General features: G+C 29.3%; 1 protein-coding gene across 2 annotated transcripts; it reads left to right on the top strand.

The window, feature by feature from the left end:
- The first annotated feature begins 10,161 nt into the window (after positions 1 to 10,161).
- Positions 10,162 to 13,062, top strand: LOC107487267 (cyclin-D4-1). Of its 2 annotated transcripts, XM_016107888.3 has the most exons (6): positions 10,163 to 10,778; positions 11,378 to 11,464; positions 11,572 to 11,670; positions 11,769 to 11,970; positions 12,079 to 12,203; positions 12,436 to 13,061. In XM_016107888.3, exons 1-6 carry the CDS (start codon positions 10,428 to 10,430, stop codon positions 12,679 to 12,681), a joined length of 1,110 nt encoding a protein of 369 aa, XP_015963374.3. In that variant the 5' UTR covers positions 10,163 to 10,427; the 3' UTR covers positions 12,682 to 13,061. The 2 variants fall into 2 exon arrangements, with proteins under 2 accessions (XP_052117467.1, XP_015963374.3); XM_052261507.1 differs by lacking the exon at positions 11,378 to 11,464 and having other exon boundaries at positions 10,162 to 10,778; positions 12,436 to 13,062.
- Positions 13,063 to 17,049: the final 3,987 nt, after the last annotated feature.

The following is a 17,049-nucleotide window of genomic DNA, read 5'->3' as shown; positions in this document are numbered from 1 at the left end:
CACCTTTTTATATACAAAACAGACTGCCTTTTAGGGTTTCAGGGTTTTCTTTTATTTATTTATTTATTTTGGTTTTACATTTCGGTGAATATTTTTTAAAAAACAATAACGGAAGAATACCTTCTTCTTTTTCGCATATTTTTTCTCCATTATTGTTTTTTTATTGTTACTATTACTGTTGTAATTTTTTTCTTTTGCTTCTTTTTTTTGTCTCTTGATTTTGCAGTACTACATATTTTTATTCGTATTAAAAAGATAAAATAAAAAAAATTATAAAAAAGTAAAACAAAAAAAATAATAATGATAACTATAATAAAAAAGAATTTTGAATTATACGAAATTTATTAAAAGAATAATATCAAAATTTTTTAACTATGATGCAATAAATTTTTTAATTTTAATACTAAAAATTTTTAATTTTATCATTCAATAATATCAATTTTTTACGATATATAGTTATTCATTTTTTTTTAATCATATCTAAGTAAATTATACTTAATCACATTGCTTTTGTTCTAAATAAATTTATTTTTTATAATTTTATTCTTAAAAATTTTTGCTCATTATGAAATGTTTGTAGAATAACTAGAATCACATTACTTTATTATATATGTATCATTTTTTCCTACAAATTTATGTAGTAGTCATTTCACAAATATTTTATGATGAATAAAAATTTTTAAGAGTAAAATTATTAAAAATAAATTTATTTAGAACAAAAGCAATGTGATTAAGTATAATTTACTTAGATGTAATTAAAAAAATTGAATAACTATGTACCGTAAAAAATTGATATTATTAAAGGATAAAATTAAAATTTATTTTTATATATTGTTTTTGTCTCCAACGTTTTCGTCCTATTTAAGTTTCTAACGTTTTAAAATCGTCTCAATTTTGTCTCGCCGTCAATTCCGTTAACAGATCTCTAACGGCAGGACAATATTAAGTTAATTTTAAAACGTTAAGGACTTAAATAGGACGATTTAAACGTTAAGAACAACTTTGAGACTTACTCCAAACGTTGTGAATAAAAGCAATACTTTGATGACGATAATGAGGATGAAAAAGAAGAAGAAGAGGAAGAGGAGGAATGAGAATTTTGAATTGTGCTGAATTTATGCGATAATTGCACCAAATTTTTTTAACAATAACACAAGAAGTTTTTTAATTTTAACATAAAAAAATTTTTAACCATAATACTGTTCTTGTTAAGAAGAAGACGACAGAGGAGGAGGAGAAAGGAAAATTTTGAATTGTGAAGAATTTATCAAAAAAGTAATATAAAAAATTTTAATTGCGATACAGAAAAATTCTTAATTTTGATACTAAAACTTTTAACCGTGGCATAAAAATTTATAAACCGTGTCATTTCTAACTAAATGATATAACTTTTTTTATCATTTAACTAATTGGATGATATTGAATTTATACATACGAGGTTTAGTCATTTATGTGTCATTTAATTTATTATATTTATGTATTTTTTTTCTAAAATATATTTGAATAATTGAGTGTATTTTGTTGGTTGAATGAATTAATATTTTGAATTTGTAAATTTTAAAGATTTTTTGTGTTATTTACTAAAAAATTATATAATTTCTAACTAAATTATATGTTTTGTTATGAATGAATTGATTGTATGGTATTAAAATTAATATATAAAAGATTTAGTTGTTTTTATATCATTTGTAATAATTTAATGTGTCTTTTAAAACACACTTAAGCGTATTTTATTAGTTGAGTGAGTTATTTTTTGTGTTATTCACTAAAGATTTCGATATCATTTACAAAAAATTTTCATATCATTCGTGAAAAAATTATTGTATCATTTATAATTAAATGATGTATTTTTATTATCATTAATCTAACTGTGTGATATTTAACAAAAAAAAGAATATAATAATAACGATGATATTGATAAAAAAAAAAGAAAAAAGAGATATTAGTAATGACAATAATAAAAAAAAATATCAAGAAAAAGTAAAAAGTGAAAGAAGAAAAAAAAAAGAAAGGAACCAGTAAAAAGCAAAAAACATAAGAGAAAAAAGAAAAAAAATGCTCAAATTATAATAATTTCATTGAATTCGACTAGATATTTTATTTAGTTATAAAACTCTTTTAAATACGTATTTAGCTGAAAATACTTACATTATTTTACTTTCAAGTATCTAATTCTTCACTTGTTGCTATTGTAACTAATTTTCCATTGTACTAATTCTAATATGATAAATAGAACTTATATAGAGAAACAAAAGTAAAATTTTTCATACAAAATAATAATTTAAATGAAAAAATGTATTTATTCTCTGGATATTTAAAGCACAAGATTAAATTTGTAGATTAATAAGTCTTAAATTTTATAGTAGGAAACCACAGATATAATAACTTATTATCACGCCATTTTAAATGGTTTTTTCATCAAAAATATAAATTTTATATTTCTATTACTATATTACTATCATCATATATAAATTAGTTTAATTTTAATGTATTTATAAAATTTTTTAACTAGTAATTATTTTTAATGATATGATAATATACGATTAAATATGAATACATAAAAGTAAATTCATATAAATGATCGGAAATAATATTTTGTTTTGTCTAAACTCAACATAAGTTTCTGGACATGAACTTGTAACTGAGGCTTTTACTTTCTCCCTAAAGTTAAGGCCCAAGTCACGTTATAAAGACTCTCAATCTCTCAGGGTCTCACCAAGTTGTCCTAGCTATCATATTAAGGCCCAGATATGCTTTGGGCCGCTTCCTTTATTGTTGGTTGATCTCTTTATTGTTCATTATACTTGTAGTTTGATAAACTTGTAATTTTCTTTTCTTTTGGGCTTAGGCCCTTATGTTTACCAAAAAAAAAAAAAGAATTATACTTGCTCTGAAGTTTATCTGAAATATTGACTTGGGCCTGAACATGATATCCAGATCCCTTTGGGTGGTAGCGTCTGACTTGTTGGTGCCGAGGTGTCGCCTGTACGAGTTCTTCGTGATGAGGTGGGAGTGGTATCTGCAAGAGACTCCAATGCTTAAGTTAGCAAGGGCTTTAGGTAGGTTTTTTTTGTAGAGCAGAACGTGAATTATACCTAGGGGGTGCCAGTGTATTTATAGTAGAGTTTGATGACCTCTCTGGTGGCAGTAATTCTATCTTATCTTATATCTTTAGAAGTTTATTGAGATCTTATCTTCTAGATGAGATAGAGATAGTAGGAGAGATTTGGGGAGCAAGTTAGTTATTTAGATAAGTACAAGCTGGTCCCTTTCGTCGTGTCCGACCTCTCAGAGAGGTTGGGTATCCGGTAGAAGCCATCCTTTGAGGTGGGTCTTGTGTCTTTATTGGGTCTGACTTTATAATTTGGGTCAGAGTATGAATAGTGCCCCTACTTGAGTCCTGATCTTTATATAGGTCGGGTTCGAGCATTCTGTGGCTTCTGCTTAGATGTCAGGTGCTCCTTTCTATGAAGGTCAAATTTTTGACCCGTTTGAAAATTTAAACGTTTATTCTTTGCAACTCTTATGAATAGTGCTCAGATCGCTCTTTTGTTTTTTGGAAAAACCTTATTACCTTTAAAATAGAACTATGTCTTTTAAGATGTTGAGTTTCCTTTCATAGATCCGACTTCGAGTAATTGGCCTTTATCAAGTTATTTTTACGACCCATTTTTTATCTGATCTCATTAAGATTGCTTCATTCGAGTAGTTTATATAACTTCTTATATTAACTTGTACCTTGTCGCTTCATCTTGTCGATCGAGTTTAGGTTGGGGAATGATTTTTTGTGTTTTATCGAGGTTAAGTTAATGCGTCTTAAGTAGGAAACTTTTGAAAAAATAAGAATAAAAGAAATATGAATTTTATTAGTAAAATAAAAAACTCCTTTACAGAAATCTGCGTGCAAGAGGATTGAGTGCCCCTAACTCCCGTGCTAGTGCCTCATTTAAAACTCCAAGATCGAGAAAAAAGAGTGCACCTCTGCATGAGGTTCATTGCTTAACTGTAGTACCTTCTTAGGTTTCATACGTGCCAGGACTTTGGGAGCTCTCGCCCTTGGAGGTTTGACACTTTGTAGTAACCTTTGCCTAAGACATCTACTATTTTGTAGGGTCCTTTTTAATTAGCAGCCAGCTTCCCTTCTCCTTCTACCGAGCTTGGTAGGGCATATTTGGTCTAGGAAGAGCTTCCCTTAGTTGGGAATTTTTTTCCACGTTGATGTATTTCTCTACCATTTCTTAAATTTCATTTAGGGAAGTCGGGTGTCGTTCGGATATGGATTGGGAGAACGGCCCCTTTCTGAGGTCGTTGACTAGTCCCATGATCACAGCTTCAGTGAGTAGGATCTGGATTTTCAACCATATTTTGTTGAACTTTTTCATATAATCTCAAAGGGTTTCTCTGACCTCTTATTTGATCCCTAACAAGCTCAGGGCGTGTTTCGCTTTATCCTTCTGGATGGAGAACTTGGCCATGAACTTTCGGGACAGGTTGTCAAAGCTAGTGACCGACTTGGGGGTAAGGTGTTGAACCATTTCATGGCTGCTTTGGTCAGAGTGGTCGGGAATGCTTTGCAGTGGGTGGCATCAGAGGTGTTAGCCAGATACATCTTGTTTTTGAAGTTGCTGAGATGATGTCTAGGATCAGTCGCTCTATCGTAGAGATCCGAGGAATTTTGAAGTTCCTGGGCAGTTTGGCTCACATGATCTCTTATGAGAATGGATCTTCTCTACCTAGAGGGCTGTATTCCCGATCCGTTTGGGTAGTTCAGTTTCAAAGGTCGGTTTTCAACTTTAGAAACTTTTCTTCTAGCTCCCTTCGTCGTCTTACCTCCCTTCGTAACTATCGTTCGGCCTCTCGCTGTCGTTCAGTCTCGTACTCAAGTTGTTCTAACCGATCTCTTTGCCCTCAGATGAGACCCAGTATTTTGGCGGTTTGTAGAGATTCTTCTTCTTCGGGGTGATGGATTTTTGAATGGATACGTCTTGGCCTAGGGTTGGCCGATGACCCTTCCCCTTGGGGGCATATGCTTGAGTTGGAGGAGGCAGTATAATGGCGTTGCTCTCTGATTGGGGCTCATCTTCAGATTCAGATGTTGTGTGGTTGTCTTCGTGCTGGTTGTCCGCCATCGCTATGGGATGAATTCTAGGTCTCCAGCAACGGCGCCAATGTTCCAAGAGTTACCTGAAACTTTGATTTGGGCCTGAACGTGATATCAAGATCCCTTTGGGTGGCAGCGTCTGACTTATTGGTGTCGAGGTGCCGCATCTCCGAGTTTCTCATGAGGAGTGGGGGTGGTACCTGCAGAAGACTCTGATGTTTAAGTTAGCAAGGGATTTATGCAGATTTTTTGTAGAGTAGAACATGAGTTATACCTAGGGGGTGCCAGTGTATTTATAGTAGAGTTTGATAACCTCCCTGGTGGCGATAATTCTATCTTATCTTATATTTTTAGGAGTTTGTTGAGTTCTTATCTTTTAGATGAGATAGAGATAATAGGAGAGATTTTGGGAGGCAGTTATTTATTTAGGCTTGGTTTGGTAAAGTTTTTCAAAGAGGTGCTTGTGTTTTTTAAAAGCTCAAGCTCCTCATTTTGTGTTTGGTAAATAAAAAAAATCATGTGCTTGTGCTTACAGTTTTTAAAAGATTAGGGTACTTTTGAAAGCACCTAACATAGAGTTTTTTAAAGTTGACTTGTACTTTTCAAAATTTAAAAGTCTAATATTACCTCATATATTAACTAATTTCTAAATTTAATGCTTGCATTTATGTCTATTATAGTATTTTTAAATTTTAAAAGCTATTATACCAAACACAATTGTTGTTACTGTGTTTATTGAAAGCTGTTTTTAATTTGATTTACCAAACATAAATACTACAATTTTTAAAAAGTCATCTTTTAAAAGTTAGCTGTTATAAGCTACTTTTGAAAAGTAAAAACTTTATCAAACTAAGTCTTAGATAAGTACAAGCCGGTTCCTTTCGTCGTGTCTGACCTCTTAAAGAGGTCGGGTATCCGGTAGAGGTCATCTATTAAGGTGAACCTTGTGTCTTTATTGGGACTGACTTTATAATTTGGGTAAGGATATGAACAATACTACTAATAATTAAGAATTATACTACTATTTCTTTACTGATAAAATATATAATTATAGAGATTAGAGATGATGATAAAAGAGAATAGGATTCATAGCGTAAAATTGGAAAAAAAAATATTGACTATAATTTGATTAAAAATTTTAAAGAATAAAATTGATGCAAATAAAAAAGATTAAGGATAAAATTAAAATAAATTAAAATTTAAAAATATTTTTAAAATTTTTAATAAACTTTTAAAATAAAAAATATACTTTATCTTATTTTTTATATATTATTTATCATATATTTTTTCTATATTTTGCCTCCGAGAAAGAATAAACGACTATTAGTCGCTTTGCATTGTTCAGTTATAAAATGGTTGTAAATTTATTTGACATATTATTTATGTGTTACAAAAAATGGAGTAATGTTAATATTTAAAGTTGTTGATAACAATATCGGAGATAATTGAAATTTGTATTCACTTTTTTTATTTATTTTTATTTGTTTTTTATATCTATTTTATTGTGTTAAACTTTTTTTTTAAAAAAACTTATTATTTATACACTTTAGGATTTAAAGTTAATTTGATAAAATCATTATAATGAAATTATAAACGTTTTCTTATAATCACAAGTTTAGAAATATTACTTATGCATATGTTCTGTTTTTTAACTTAAAATCAGGAACTTTTAATTCTAATTTTAATTTATTTAGATTTTTGTTGTCAAACATTTTCCTTCCTTTACGTAATAACTATAAAATAGTAAGAAATATGTATGTTATCTGTTTTATATAACAAGTTCAAAATATACCATTTTTTTAGGGTTCCATATATGATATACCTTCCATTAGTTTGAATAATAAAACTTATTTTGGGACAGGGACACAGCGTTCCTACTAATTCGAATTGATTTGATTCGAATTATGCTATTATAATTCAAGAGAACTTAATTCGAATTACATGCAAATTTCTATGCTCTTAATTCGAAGCTAGTTGATTCGAATTACTTACAATTATAGTTTGAATTATATTGATTCTAATTACATTAAAGTGGTCTTTGGTTGAATGCTGAAAAAAATATCATTTTAGCTTATTTAGATAATATGTTTCTGGCTTATTTGAGTTTTTTACCTTTTTTTTATGTTGTTATCAAAATCAATTATTTAAAGTTTAATTAAAACATTATGTAAAACATGTCAACATTATCAATGCATAAGAATTAAAATTAAAAGATATAAAGAGTTTCTTTTTTATTCTTCTTAAATTTATAATAACAAGTGTTTTTTTATGTATGAATTAATTATTTGAATCTATAAACAGTCAAAATTTTGTATATGTTTATTTTAGGATAATTTATATAAATAAATAAAATAGAGATCAATATTATATCTATATCTTAAAATAAAATAGCTTATATATATGTATGTTTTTCACACTAATTCTATATAAATCGAAGTTATTAAACTCAAATTACCCAAAATTTGATTTACTAAAAGAGGAGTATTAGTGAAATGCAATTTATGATAAATCAAAACAAGAGAGCTCGAATTACACTAGAAAATAACACAAGATAAATCTAATAAAATGCTTTCGATTTAGTGGATTTGATGCGTATGATAAATCGAATCCATCGTATTCGATTTAAACAATATGCGCCCAAGATAAATCAAATTTGTTTTATTTGAATTACTATTGGCAAGCTCTATATAAGAATTTGAATTTGATATATATGAATTATAACTCTAATTTACTACAATTCACTTACACCCACATATAAAGAGAATTCTTTGAGAAAATTTTGAAAATTCTGTATATAGAAGACGACTTAAATCGTATGTACTGCTTGAATGAAGTTGTTCATATTGCTAGTAGCATCAATAAAAATATAAATAAATAAAAAAGAATTTCCAAGTTAAATTAAAAATGTTAATAATATTTAGTAAATACTGTTTGACTATAAATATTAGTTTGTTAAGTGAGGGTTTGATTTTTTTTTTGGGTCTTAGAATTTGATTTCTATAAATAAAATTAAAGTAGTATGTATGTTTTAGATCAGACTTTGACCTTTTGAGATAATATTGTCATCAATTTTATTAAGAAGTTCTTAATATGATATAAGATTATAATTTTTTTAATCATAATTGCAGTCGATCCGATGTATTATCAACATGAATAATTCTCCATATATAAGCGTTTTTTTATACAAGTCTTTATAAGTCATTTATATTAACGCGCTTCGAACCATTACTGCACGTTTCACTGCACCTTTTTCTTCTTCTTGCTGCACGTTCTTCTTCCTCTTCCTCTTCTTATTCTTTTCTTTCGTTTCTTGCCTTCTCTTTCTCCTTCTTCATTTACGTGCTTTTTTCTCTATTTTCTTCTTCGTTATTATCAATTTCCATTGTTTTTTGACATCAAGCTCTGAAATCGTTTTTGAAGAAGAAGAAGCAGCAGGAGATGAGGAGGAGAAAGAGAAAGAGTTCTGAATTATGCATAAGATGTACTTCAACAAATGTTGGGTGTATTTCTTAAATCATTTGGGTGTAGTTTTGTAATCCTTTGAGTGTATTTATGTAATCCTTTGGGTGTATTTCTATAATCGTTTAGGTGAATTCCTATAACTGTTTGGGTGTATTTTTGTAATTTTTTGGGTGTATTTTTGTAATCGTTTGGGTATATTTCTGAAGTTCCATTATCTTCAAATTTGACAAGAAACTCGTTTTCATGGAGGAAGAAGAAGAAGAATAGTCGTTCATAATGCATGGTGAGTAGCGCGCTTTGGAAACATGAAGTGGTTGAATAACGTGCGTTTATTTACTCTTGAATGTGAGAGTGTAATGCGTATATTTTGTTGGGCTTGTACCAACTTGTAAGACTTGTATGTATAGCAGACCTCTATCAACATTAGAAAACAATATAATATGATCTTAGACAAGCATATCACACTATATAGATTATCGGGTTATCTAATTTTAGAAGACTCGATAACCATTAGTTTACGACGAGTCGATAACCATTAGTTTATGATGAGTCGCGAATTTATTCACTTTGATTTATTATTGCTATAACTAAATCAAATCAATTACCTAGAATTTATGTAAATCGAATTTAACAGCTTCTATTTATATAGAATTAATATGAAAAATGAACATGCATATAAATTATTTTATTTTAAAAGGTTGGTGTAATATTAATCTTTATTTCATTTATTTATGTGAATTATCCTTTATTTTAATTATATACTAATGCATTATCTATATTAGAAAAAAATGTTTGATTTAATTTAATTATTTACTGGCTAAAATATTTTACAAACATAAAAGGCTGACAATTGAAAAATATAAGAACATCTTTATATATAGAAACTGCAACACGTTAGGAATTAATTTGAATGGCTAGATAGTTTAAAATTTTCTTACGCTAATATGTAATAATGTCGTTGTCACATTATCTATTAGACTTAAATTTTTTTCTCCCCCACTTAAATGGCTTTCCAAATCAAAGGATTTAATTAGCTGACCACATACAAATTAATATATCAAAATAAATACCTAGTTACATGTTACAGGGAAAAAACTCATAATCGTATGACTAAAAGTTAAGAATCATATCACATTATTCTTGTAATAAATTAAATTCTTGCAACATTTCTCATTGATTGATATTTTTCAATAAGGAATGATAATCAGAGTGCACGGTTCATGCATAGAACTTAATTCTACTTCACCTTTTAGATAGAATCCAACACAGATTTCTTACCAAATCACCAAAATTTTGTTTGCAAAACTAAAAAAGTTGATTAAAATAAAAAGTAGAAGCCTCATATTTGATTTTTCACACTACCTTCTTTATTGGCTGGAAATTTCCATTTTCACTGGAAATCACATTACAACTGTTTTTTTTTTTTTGTCTTTTTCCTTTTATGGGTTCCATGTAATAACCAAAGATAAAAATGATAAATTTCAATGAATGTGAGGTCAAAATCAGTGTAATTTATTCAAGATGAAATGGTTAATTTTTAATTTTTATGTGAATTTTTGTTGGATTTGCATCTATGTTCTTGCCCCAACCTTCTTCCATTTTTACCCTAAAGCACATTCATTCTCTCTCTTCCTACATAAAGCTCTCTCCTTTCATCACTCTCACACTCACTCCATTCTCCACTCTCACACCTCCATTCTCAGCATTCTCATGTGGGTCATTCATTTTCACCACAAAACACCCTCTGAAGTTTTGTTTTTTAATCCCAGCTTCTTCAAGTTTTGATGAGGTTCAATTGGGTTCGGTTTTTCTCTGTTTCATAGCATTTTTTTACCTTTTTGTTGTTGTTACGGAAGAAGGGTCAATGGCTGAGAACTCAAACCTTCTACTATGTTCCGAAAACAACATCACTTGTTTTGATGATGATGATGATGATGGTGATGATTTGGAGTGTAATGTTGCTGCTGCTGATGGGTCTGGAATCTTACCATGTTGGGACCACACCAACAACCTTAACTCCGACCAACCATGTCCGAGTTCAGAAAACCGTGGATCGGGTCCATTGTATTGTTTTGATGTTCTGAGTGAAGAAACAATGAAAGACATGGTGGAAAGGGAAAAAGAGCATTTACCAAAGGAGGATTATCTTAAGAGGCTACGTAGTGGGGACTTGGACCTCAGTGGTAGGAGAGAGACCATTGATTGGATTTGGAAGGTTGGTTCATTGATTCATTTTTTATTTATGATTTTTTTTCTCAAATAATGGGGTTTGTATGATTTTTTGGTTTTATTTTGGGGGGTTCTTTTGATTTATTGACAATCAATCGAAATCGAATACAAAATTCCCTCTTAAGATTTCTTTTTTTGTGATAATTTATATAGATTCTATGTTGCTTGTATAAGTACTATTATTGTGATGTTAATTATTCAAAAAGTTTTTTTTTTTTTTCATGTTGTTCTCTAATTTCACTTTCTGTTTTTCCTGTATCAGGTTCTTTGTTATGTTTGTCTATCTATCTCAATGCAGCTCAATTTGCTTTGGAGTGATTTTTTACTTTTTTCAGGGGGTTTTTCCTTTTACTTTATTGACTTTTGCAAGCTAGTAATGGAGTATTATGGACTGATTTTGCGGCAAATTTTGTTCAAGTCTTAAATTGATTTGGATTTTTCTTCTTGTTCTGATTTTCTGTTGTCCACACATTTTTGTTTGATAGTAATTTGAAACTGTGAGGGGGAAGTCTCAATGGTTGGTTCTATGATTTGGTGATTCCGTTAGTGACTTAATACACTTTTGTATGATGTGACGATCAACAGGCTCATTCCTATTATGGTTTTGGACCCTTGACCTTTTGTCTATCTGTGAACTACTTGGATCGCTTCTTATCCTTGTATGAATTGCCGGTGAGATTGAATTTCTAGAAGCATTGTCGGGTTTTACTATGTTCATGTCTCTAATTTGATCAATGTTCTTTTGATGACCTAATTAATATTTTTGGCCTCTTCTTCAGAGAGGTAAAAGTTGGACTATGCAATTGTTAGCTGTAGCTTGCTTGTCGATTGGGGCGAAAATGGAGGAGGTTAAAGTGCCGCAATCCGTCGACTTACAGGTTCCGTATAATCTTAATTGTTCTCCTAGTACAGTAAAACGCGATTTTGCTATGTGTGTTTCCCTTTATGTTCTCATTTATTGTTGGTTAATTGGCAGGTTGGAGAACCAAAGTTTGTATTTGAAGCTAAAACCATTCAAAGAATGGAACTATTGGTGTTAAGCACATTGAGATGGAAAATGCAAGCTTTAACTCCTTGTTCCTTCATAGATTATTTCCTAAAGAAGATCACTTTCAAGCAACATTTGGCGAATCGGACCATTTCGAGATCAATACAGCTCACCCTTAGCATAATTAGAGGTACTCTACTACTCTCATTACCATGCTTTGAATTTTTAGTCCTTCTCAGATGAAAAGCACTGCCATTTCTCGCGGAGTAATGATTTCAAGGAGGCAAAATCAATGCAGGGATTGACTTCTTGGAGTTCAGGCCTTCTGAAATCGCAGCGGCTGTGGCGATTTCTGTTTCAAAGGAGTTGCAACAAGCGAAAGATATCGATAAGGCCTTAGCTAGCTTCTTCATTGCAGAGAAGGTGAGGGTGGTAGTGGTGGTGGTGGTTCCCACAAAAACACAACAAAAAGGGCCACAAGACAAAATTGCTTTTGCTTTTGTCCTTATAGTATTGATCATTGATGCTTGACGTCATCATAACCATAACCATCAATTCCAGCTTGTGAAATTGTTGTTCTTAACTTTATTATTTGGGGGTGGGGGGGGGTGGGGGGGTGATGTTGAGTGTTCTCATATTTGTTTCTTTAATGCAGGAGAAAGTTCTAAAGTGTGTTGAATTGATAAGAGACTTGGCATTGATGAATGTTTCTAATTTTGGTGCAAAACATCATGTGCCATTTGTGCCTCAAAGCCCAATTGGGGTGCTTGATGGTGGTGGATGCTTGAGCTATAAGAGTGATGAATTAACAACACTTGGTTCCTCATGCCCAAATAGTCCAAAAACTAAAAGGTTCAAATCAGAAGGAGGACCTTGTTGTAATGGGACATCAGATTCATGAAAAAATGTGGATTATGCTCTCATTTGGTTTGGTTGAATGGGAGTTTAGTGTGTGTGGAGGCAACTCTTCATTGGTAACACCTAATCAAAGAGTGTGTTATGTTCATGCTATAAGCATGTTACAAACAAAGAAGAAGAAGAAAAAGAATCATAGGGTGTTACCATTTGTTTATATAGTGAGATTATTACACAACAGCAACGGATGCAAAAAATATAGCAAGGAAATGAGGTTGGTGGAGAAAATTTTGATGAAACCAGGGTTGGCCTGTGAATTGTGATCATTGGAGAGAAATCAGAGAATAGCTATAATTGTTTTTCCATGTCCTAAATTGTCATTGTAGGACGAAGATAATTATTATAATATAAAGCAAAATTCTTTCTTTTTTTTTTTTTTTGGGGGGGGGGGGTGTTTTTTTTTTTTTCTCTTTTCTCTTTTTTTTTTTGTATTCACTGCTTTTTCTTGCTTCAAGAATCATTTTAATAATTTTTCAGATCCTCAGTAACATGTGGCTGACATTTGTTGGAATTTTGAAGAGGGTACTTAAAGATGTGATGATAATTATGATTGATTGGGTAAGGTTTAATTTAGATACATAAAGTGTAAGAGTATTTTATTTGAGTCATTGAAATAAATAAATAAATAGTTTAATTCTCTTGATCATTTTAATTTTTGATTGTTCAATTATTAATACTTCGTTATTGTGATGTGACCCACTTCTCAGGGTTGACTGTTCAAATCACATAGCAGGACATGTTGGTGAATATGCTGTTCGATGTCGCATTAATTTCGGTTTTTTTTTTAATGAAAATAAAAGTACTTATATCATTATAATTTTTTATATTTTTTAAAAGTGTAGAAGATACACACAATTTGGAGAGTTTGATTTTTATATTTCAAATTTTTTAATTTTTTTAATAGAAATTTTTCGATCTAATTTTTTGTATTTCTTACAAATTAGATAGTCTATTTTTTGTATTTTTTTTACAAATTAAACGGTTTAATTTCTATTTTTTTAATTAAATAATTTTACATTTAAAAAATAACATCTTATCAATTCACATTTTAGAAAAATACCATTGTTATTCCAATATAAAAAACAAAAAAGTGTATGAATTTCATATGGTATGGTGTATGTTGTGCTCAAAAGAAAAAATATTAAAAAAAATTATTTTAATAAATAGTTAGATGCTTATTTAAAAAATGTATTATTTTATTTTATTAAATTTTATAATAGATTATATTTTTTTATTCTCCTCACATAATTCTTTTTTATCATAGAATTGTCTTTTTCATATAGGAGGGAGATATAGGAAAATGATAATATTAATTTTATTTGTGATAATATCATTATTTATATATATTTTTGTATTGTATATTTGTATAAATAATTATATTAGATGTGTATAAAAAATTAGTTATTAAATTAATTATTAGTGTAAAATAAAATGATGGATTAACTTTTGTATTGCATAGACATAATATTTTTGTTGCAAAAATTTATAAAAAATAATACTATTAAAACTCTTATGACATAAATTAATAGAAAAAAGAGTGATATTTTCAGGGGTGTTCATGTATCGGATTCGATCCACATGTCAGCGGTGTTTATCCGAATTTGATCCGAAAATTACGGATATGGATCCGATTCGTAAGACTATCGGATCGGATCCGATCCGCACACTAATAGGATTGGATTGCGGATTTATTTTGTGTAGGTATCCGCATATCCGATCCACATATTCGTGTATCGGCAAAAATAAAGAAATAAATAAGTAAATATTATTTTTATGTTTTATTTTAAGTAATAATTATCATATATATTGTATTATTTTAATTTATTATTTAAAAAAATATGTTTGATATTATTTTAAGAGTAAATATATTTAAAAAAATAAAAAATAAATTTTATTGATATTTTTTAATAAAAATATTTTTATATTTTGTGAATATATTCGATATCCGATTCGCAAATGTGTAAATCGGTTCTGAATTTAAAAACTGCGAATATTATATCTGATCTAATAATTTTAATACAGAACAAATTTTGACCATATCCAATCGGATCCGCATTCATTCTTAAATATCTTCAAAAGCAAAAATAATAATATCCATTCTCTAAGATAGGAATATAAGATGTAATTAGTAGATAGTATGAGACTTGAAACTCAAGTTTGGTCTTTGGTGGTAGTTGATATATTATTATTATTTATTTTTAATTTTTTAAAAAATATTATACTATTAGATATACTAAAATATCTTTACTAATAATTATAAAAAAGATAAACATATTTTTTTAAAGACTAAATAATTTTTTTATTATTGTTACAAAAGTATTCTTATAAAATATTAAAAATATAAAAAAATCAGATTAATGGTATTTTTCTGCTGTTCAGGCTTGGGTTGAGTGTGTTTTGCAGCAACCATCTTCATCAGCCGCCAACACAGCCCTTCACCTCCGATGACCCGGACTTGTTCACCCGCTCCAGCCTCGCCAACGCATGTGTTTCATGGTCCCACACAAACCTTCTTGTTATGAGTTATTGACCAGTCAACTCAACTTCTATGTGTTTCAGTGTCTTCTAACTTCTGTGTGTGTTTGGATCAAATAAATGTTTGCCTAGACTGCACCTTACTTGCTACTAGTATAAATGTATAATAAGAATACTTAATAAAATAATTAGGGTGTACATATTTTTTTCATGAAGGAGATAAATATTGTACATCTATAACATTTCTAAATAGTTTATCTAACAACATATTTATTTTATATTTTAAACATTAATAATTAATTAATAATTAAAAATAATAAATTTTGATGACATTTTAATTTTTCTCAAATTTATAATACTTAAAAGATAAAATTAATTAGTTCTTGCATATTTTAAATACTTTTTAAGAATATAAAGTTAGTGCATTTTTGCTTAAAAAGAAAAAGAAAAAGATAAAATAATATACGGTGAAAAGAGAAATATTAAAAGATTAATATTTTTTATTTATTTTTATATTACTAAAATTTAGTATTTGTTAAATATTAATTCCAAATAATAAATTTTATTAGTGGTGTTGTGTTATTGAAAAAGCTAAAAAAAAGGATGGTAAAAAAAAACTCACGTACAGATAATTAAAAATTGTTAAATAATAATTTAATTAAACTTATTTTTTTTAATTATTCTCAAACATCATATTGGTTCGTTCACTCACTCAATCTCCAATCTGCATGCATGTGTTGTTCTGAGACATAGTGGGGACCCGAGAGGCAGAGAGAGCCATGGTCAATGGAGACTGGCATTTTCTGATCATGGTTGGTGCAAGTTTTAACTTCTAACACCTTTCAGCAGTGAATGCACTAACCAAGCCAACCTTCTCTTCTTTTTATTTTGTGGAACATCAAATATTTGAAGCTTAGACATGCTTCTGTCTCTGCTCCAACTTGCTTTCCATCAGTCTGTCGCAGTTATTCAATCCCACACCCAACACCATTCATTATTTTTACCACCACTACACTACTTCTTTCATCTTCATTTTCATATAAGTAATAATCTATTATTATTTTTAAATATCTTATACCTCATTAAACATTTACACTTTCATACATGAATGGGGGATAAGCATTAAAAGACTAAAGGGGAAGCTCAAACATGAATGCATACATAAAAAAAGCACAAGAGTTTTACAACTCATTTATTTGAATGCCATATTCTAAGAGATGGTGGATTTTCTTCTGGTTATGGCATGCAGGAATCTACCATTCAAAGTGAACATAATCAATGACTTAAGATCTTTGACTCTTATAAAAATTCAAAAGACATAAAAGAGGAAACAATCTTTTCATCTTTTGGCTTGGCTCCGAAAGAAAAAATAATAAAGACAAGTATTTAAAAACAAGAATGAACATATTTAAAGATCATTCACTAGGGCTGACCCCTGACCTGGGTTGATTCCCCTTTGCCAAAAGATAATTTATTTTTAATGTATTTGAGGCAGTAAGAGTATATGCTTGCTCTTTTGTTAAATTCCTATCTTTGACTGAAGCCTGCATCTTGTCTAATGTACAACAAGTAGGTGGTGAAATTAAAGTATAGTTTATTATTATCTAGTATTTTTCAAACAATTTCTCCAAAATTAATAGCACTTTTATTATTAGAATTGGACTAATTCAACTTCATCATCATATTGAAATCGAAGTGCTATAAAAAATAAATAAATAAATATGCTATTTTAATGGTGAGATTGCACAAATGTGAATTTAAAACCTTTTTTAAACTTCCACATGTATGTAATAAAAAATTATCGAAACAAATAAATTCATCAACTGCAAATATATGAACTATCAATAATAATCCAATATAACTCAACCATAAGTTCAAA

The sequence above is a fragment of the Arachis duranensis genome, chromosome 5 (assembly GCF_000817695.3).
Source record: "Arachis duranensis cultivar V14167 chromosome 5, aradu.V14167.gnm2.J7QH, whole genome shotgun sequence".
NCBI classification, from domain to species: Eukaryota; Viridiplantae; Streptophyta; class Magnoliopsida; order Fabales; family Fabaceae; genus Arachis; species Arachis duranensis.
Note: the sequence above shows the minus strand (reverse complement) of the source record. Positions and strands in the feature narration are given on the sequence as shown.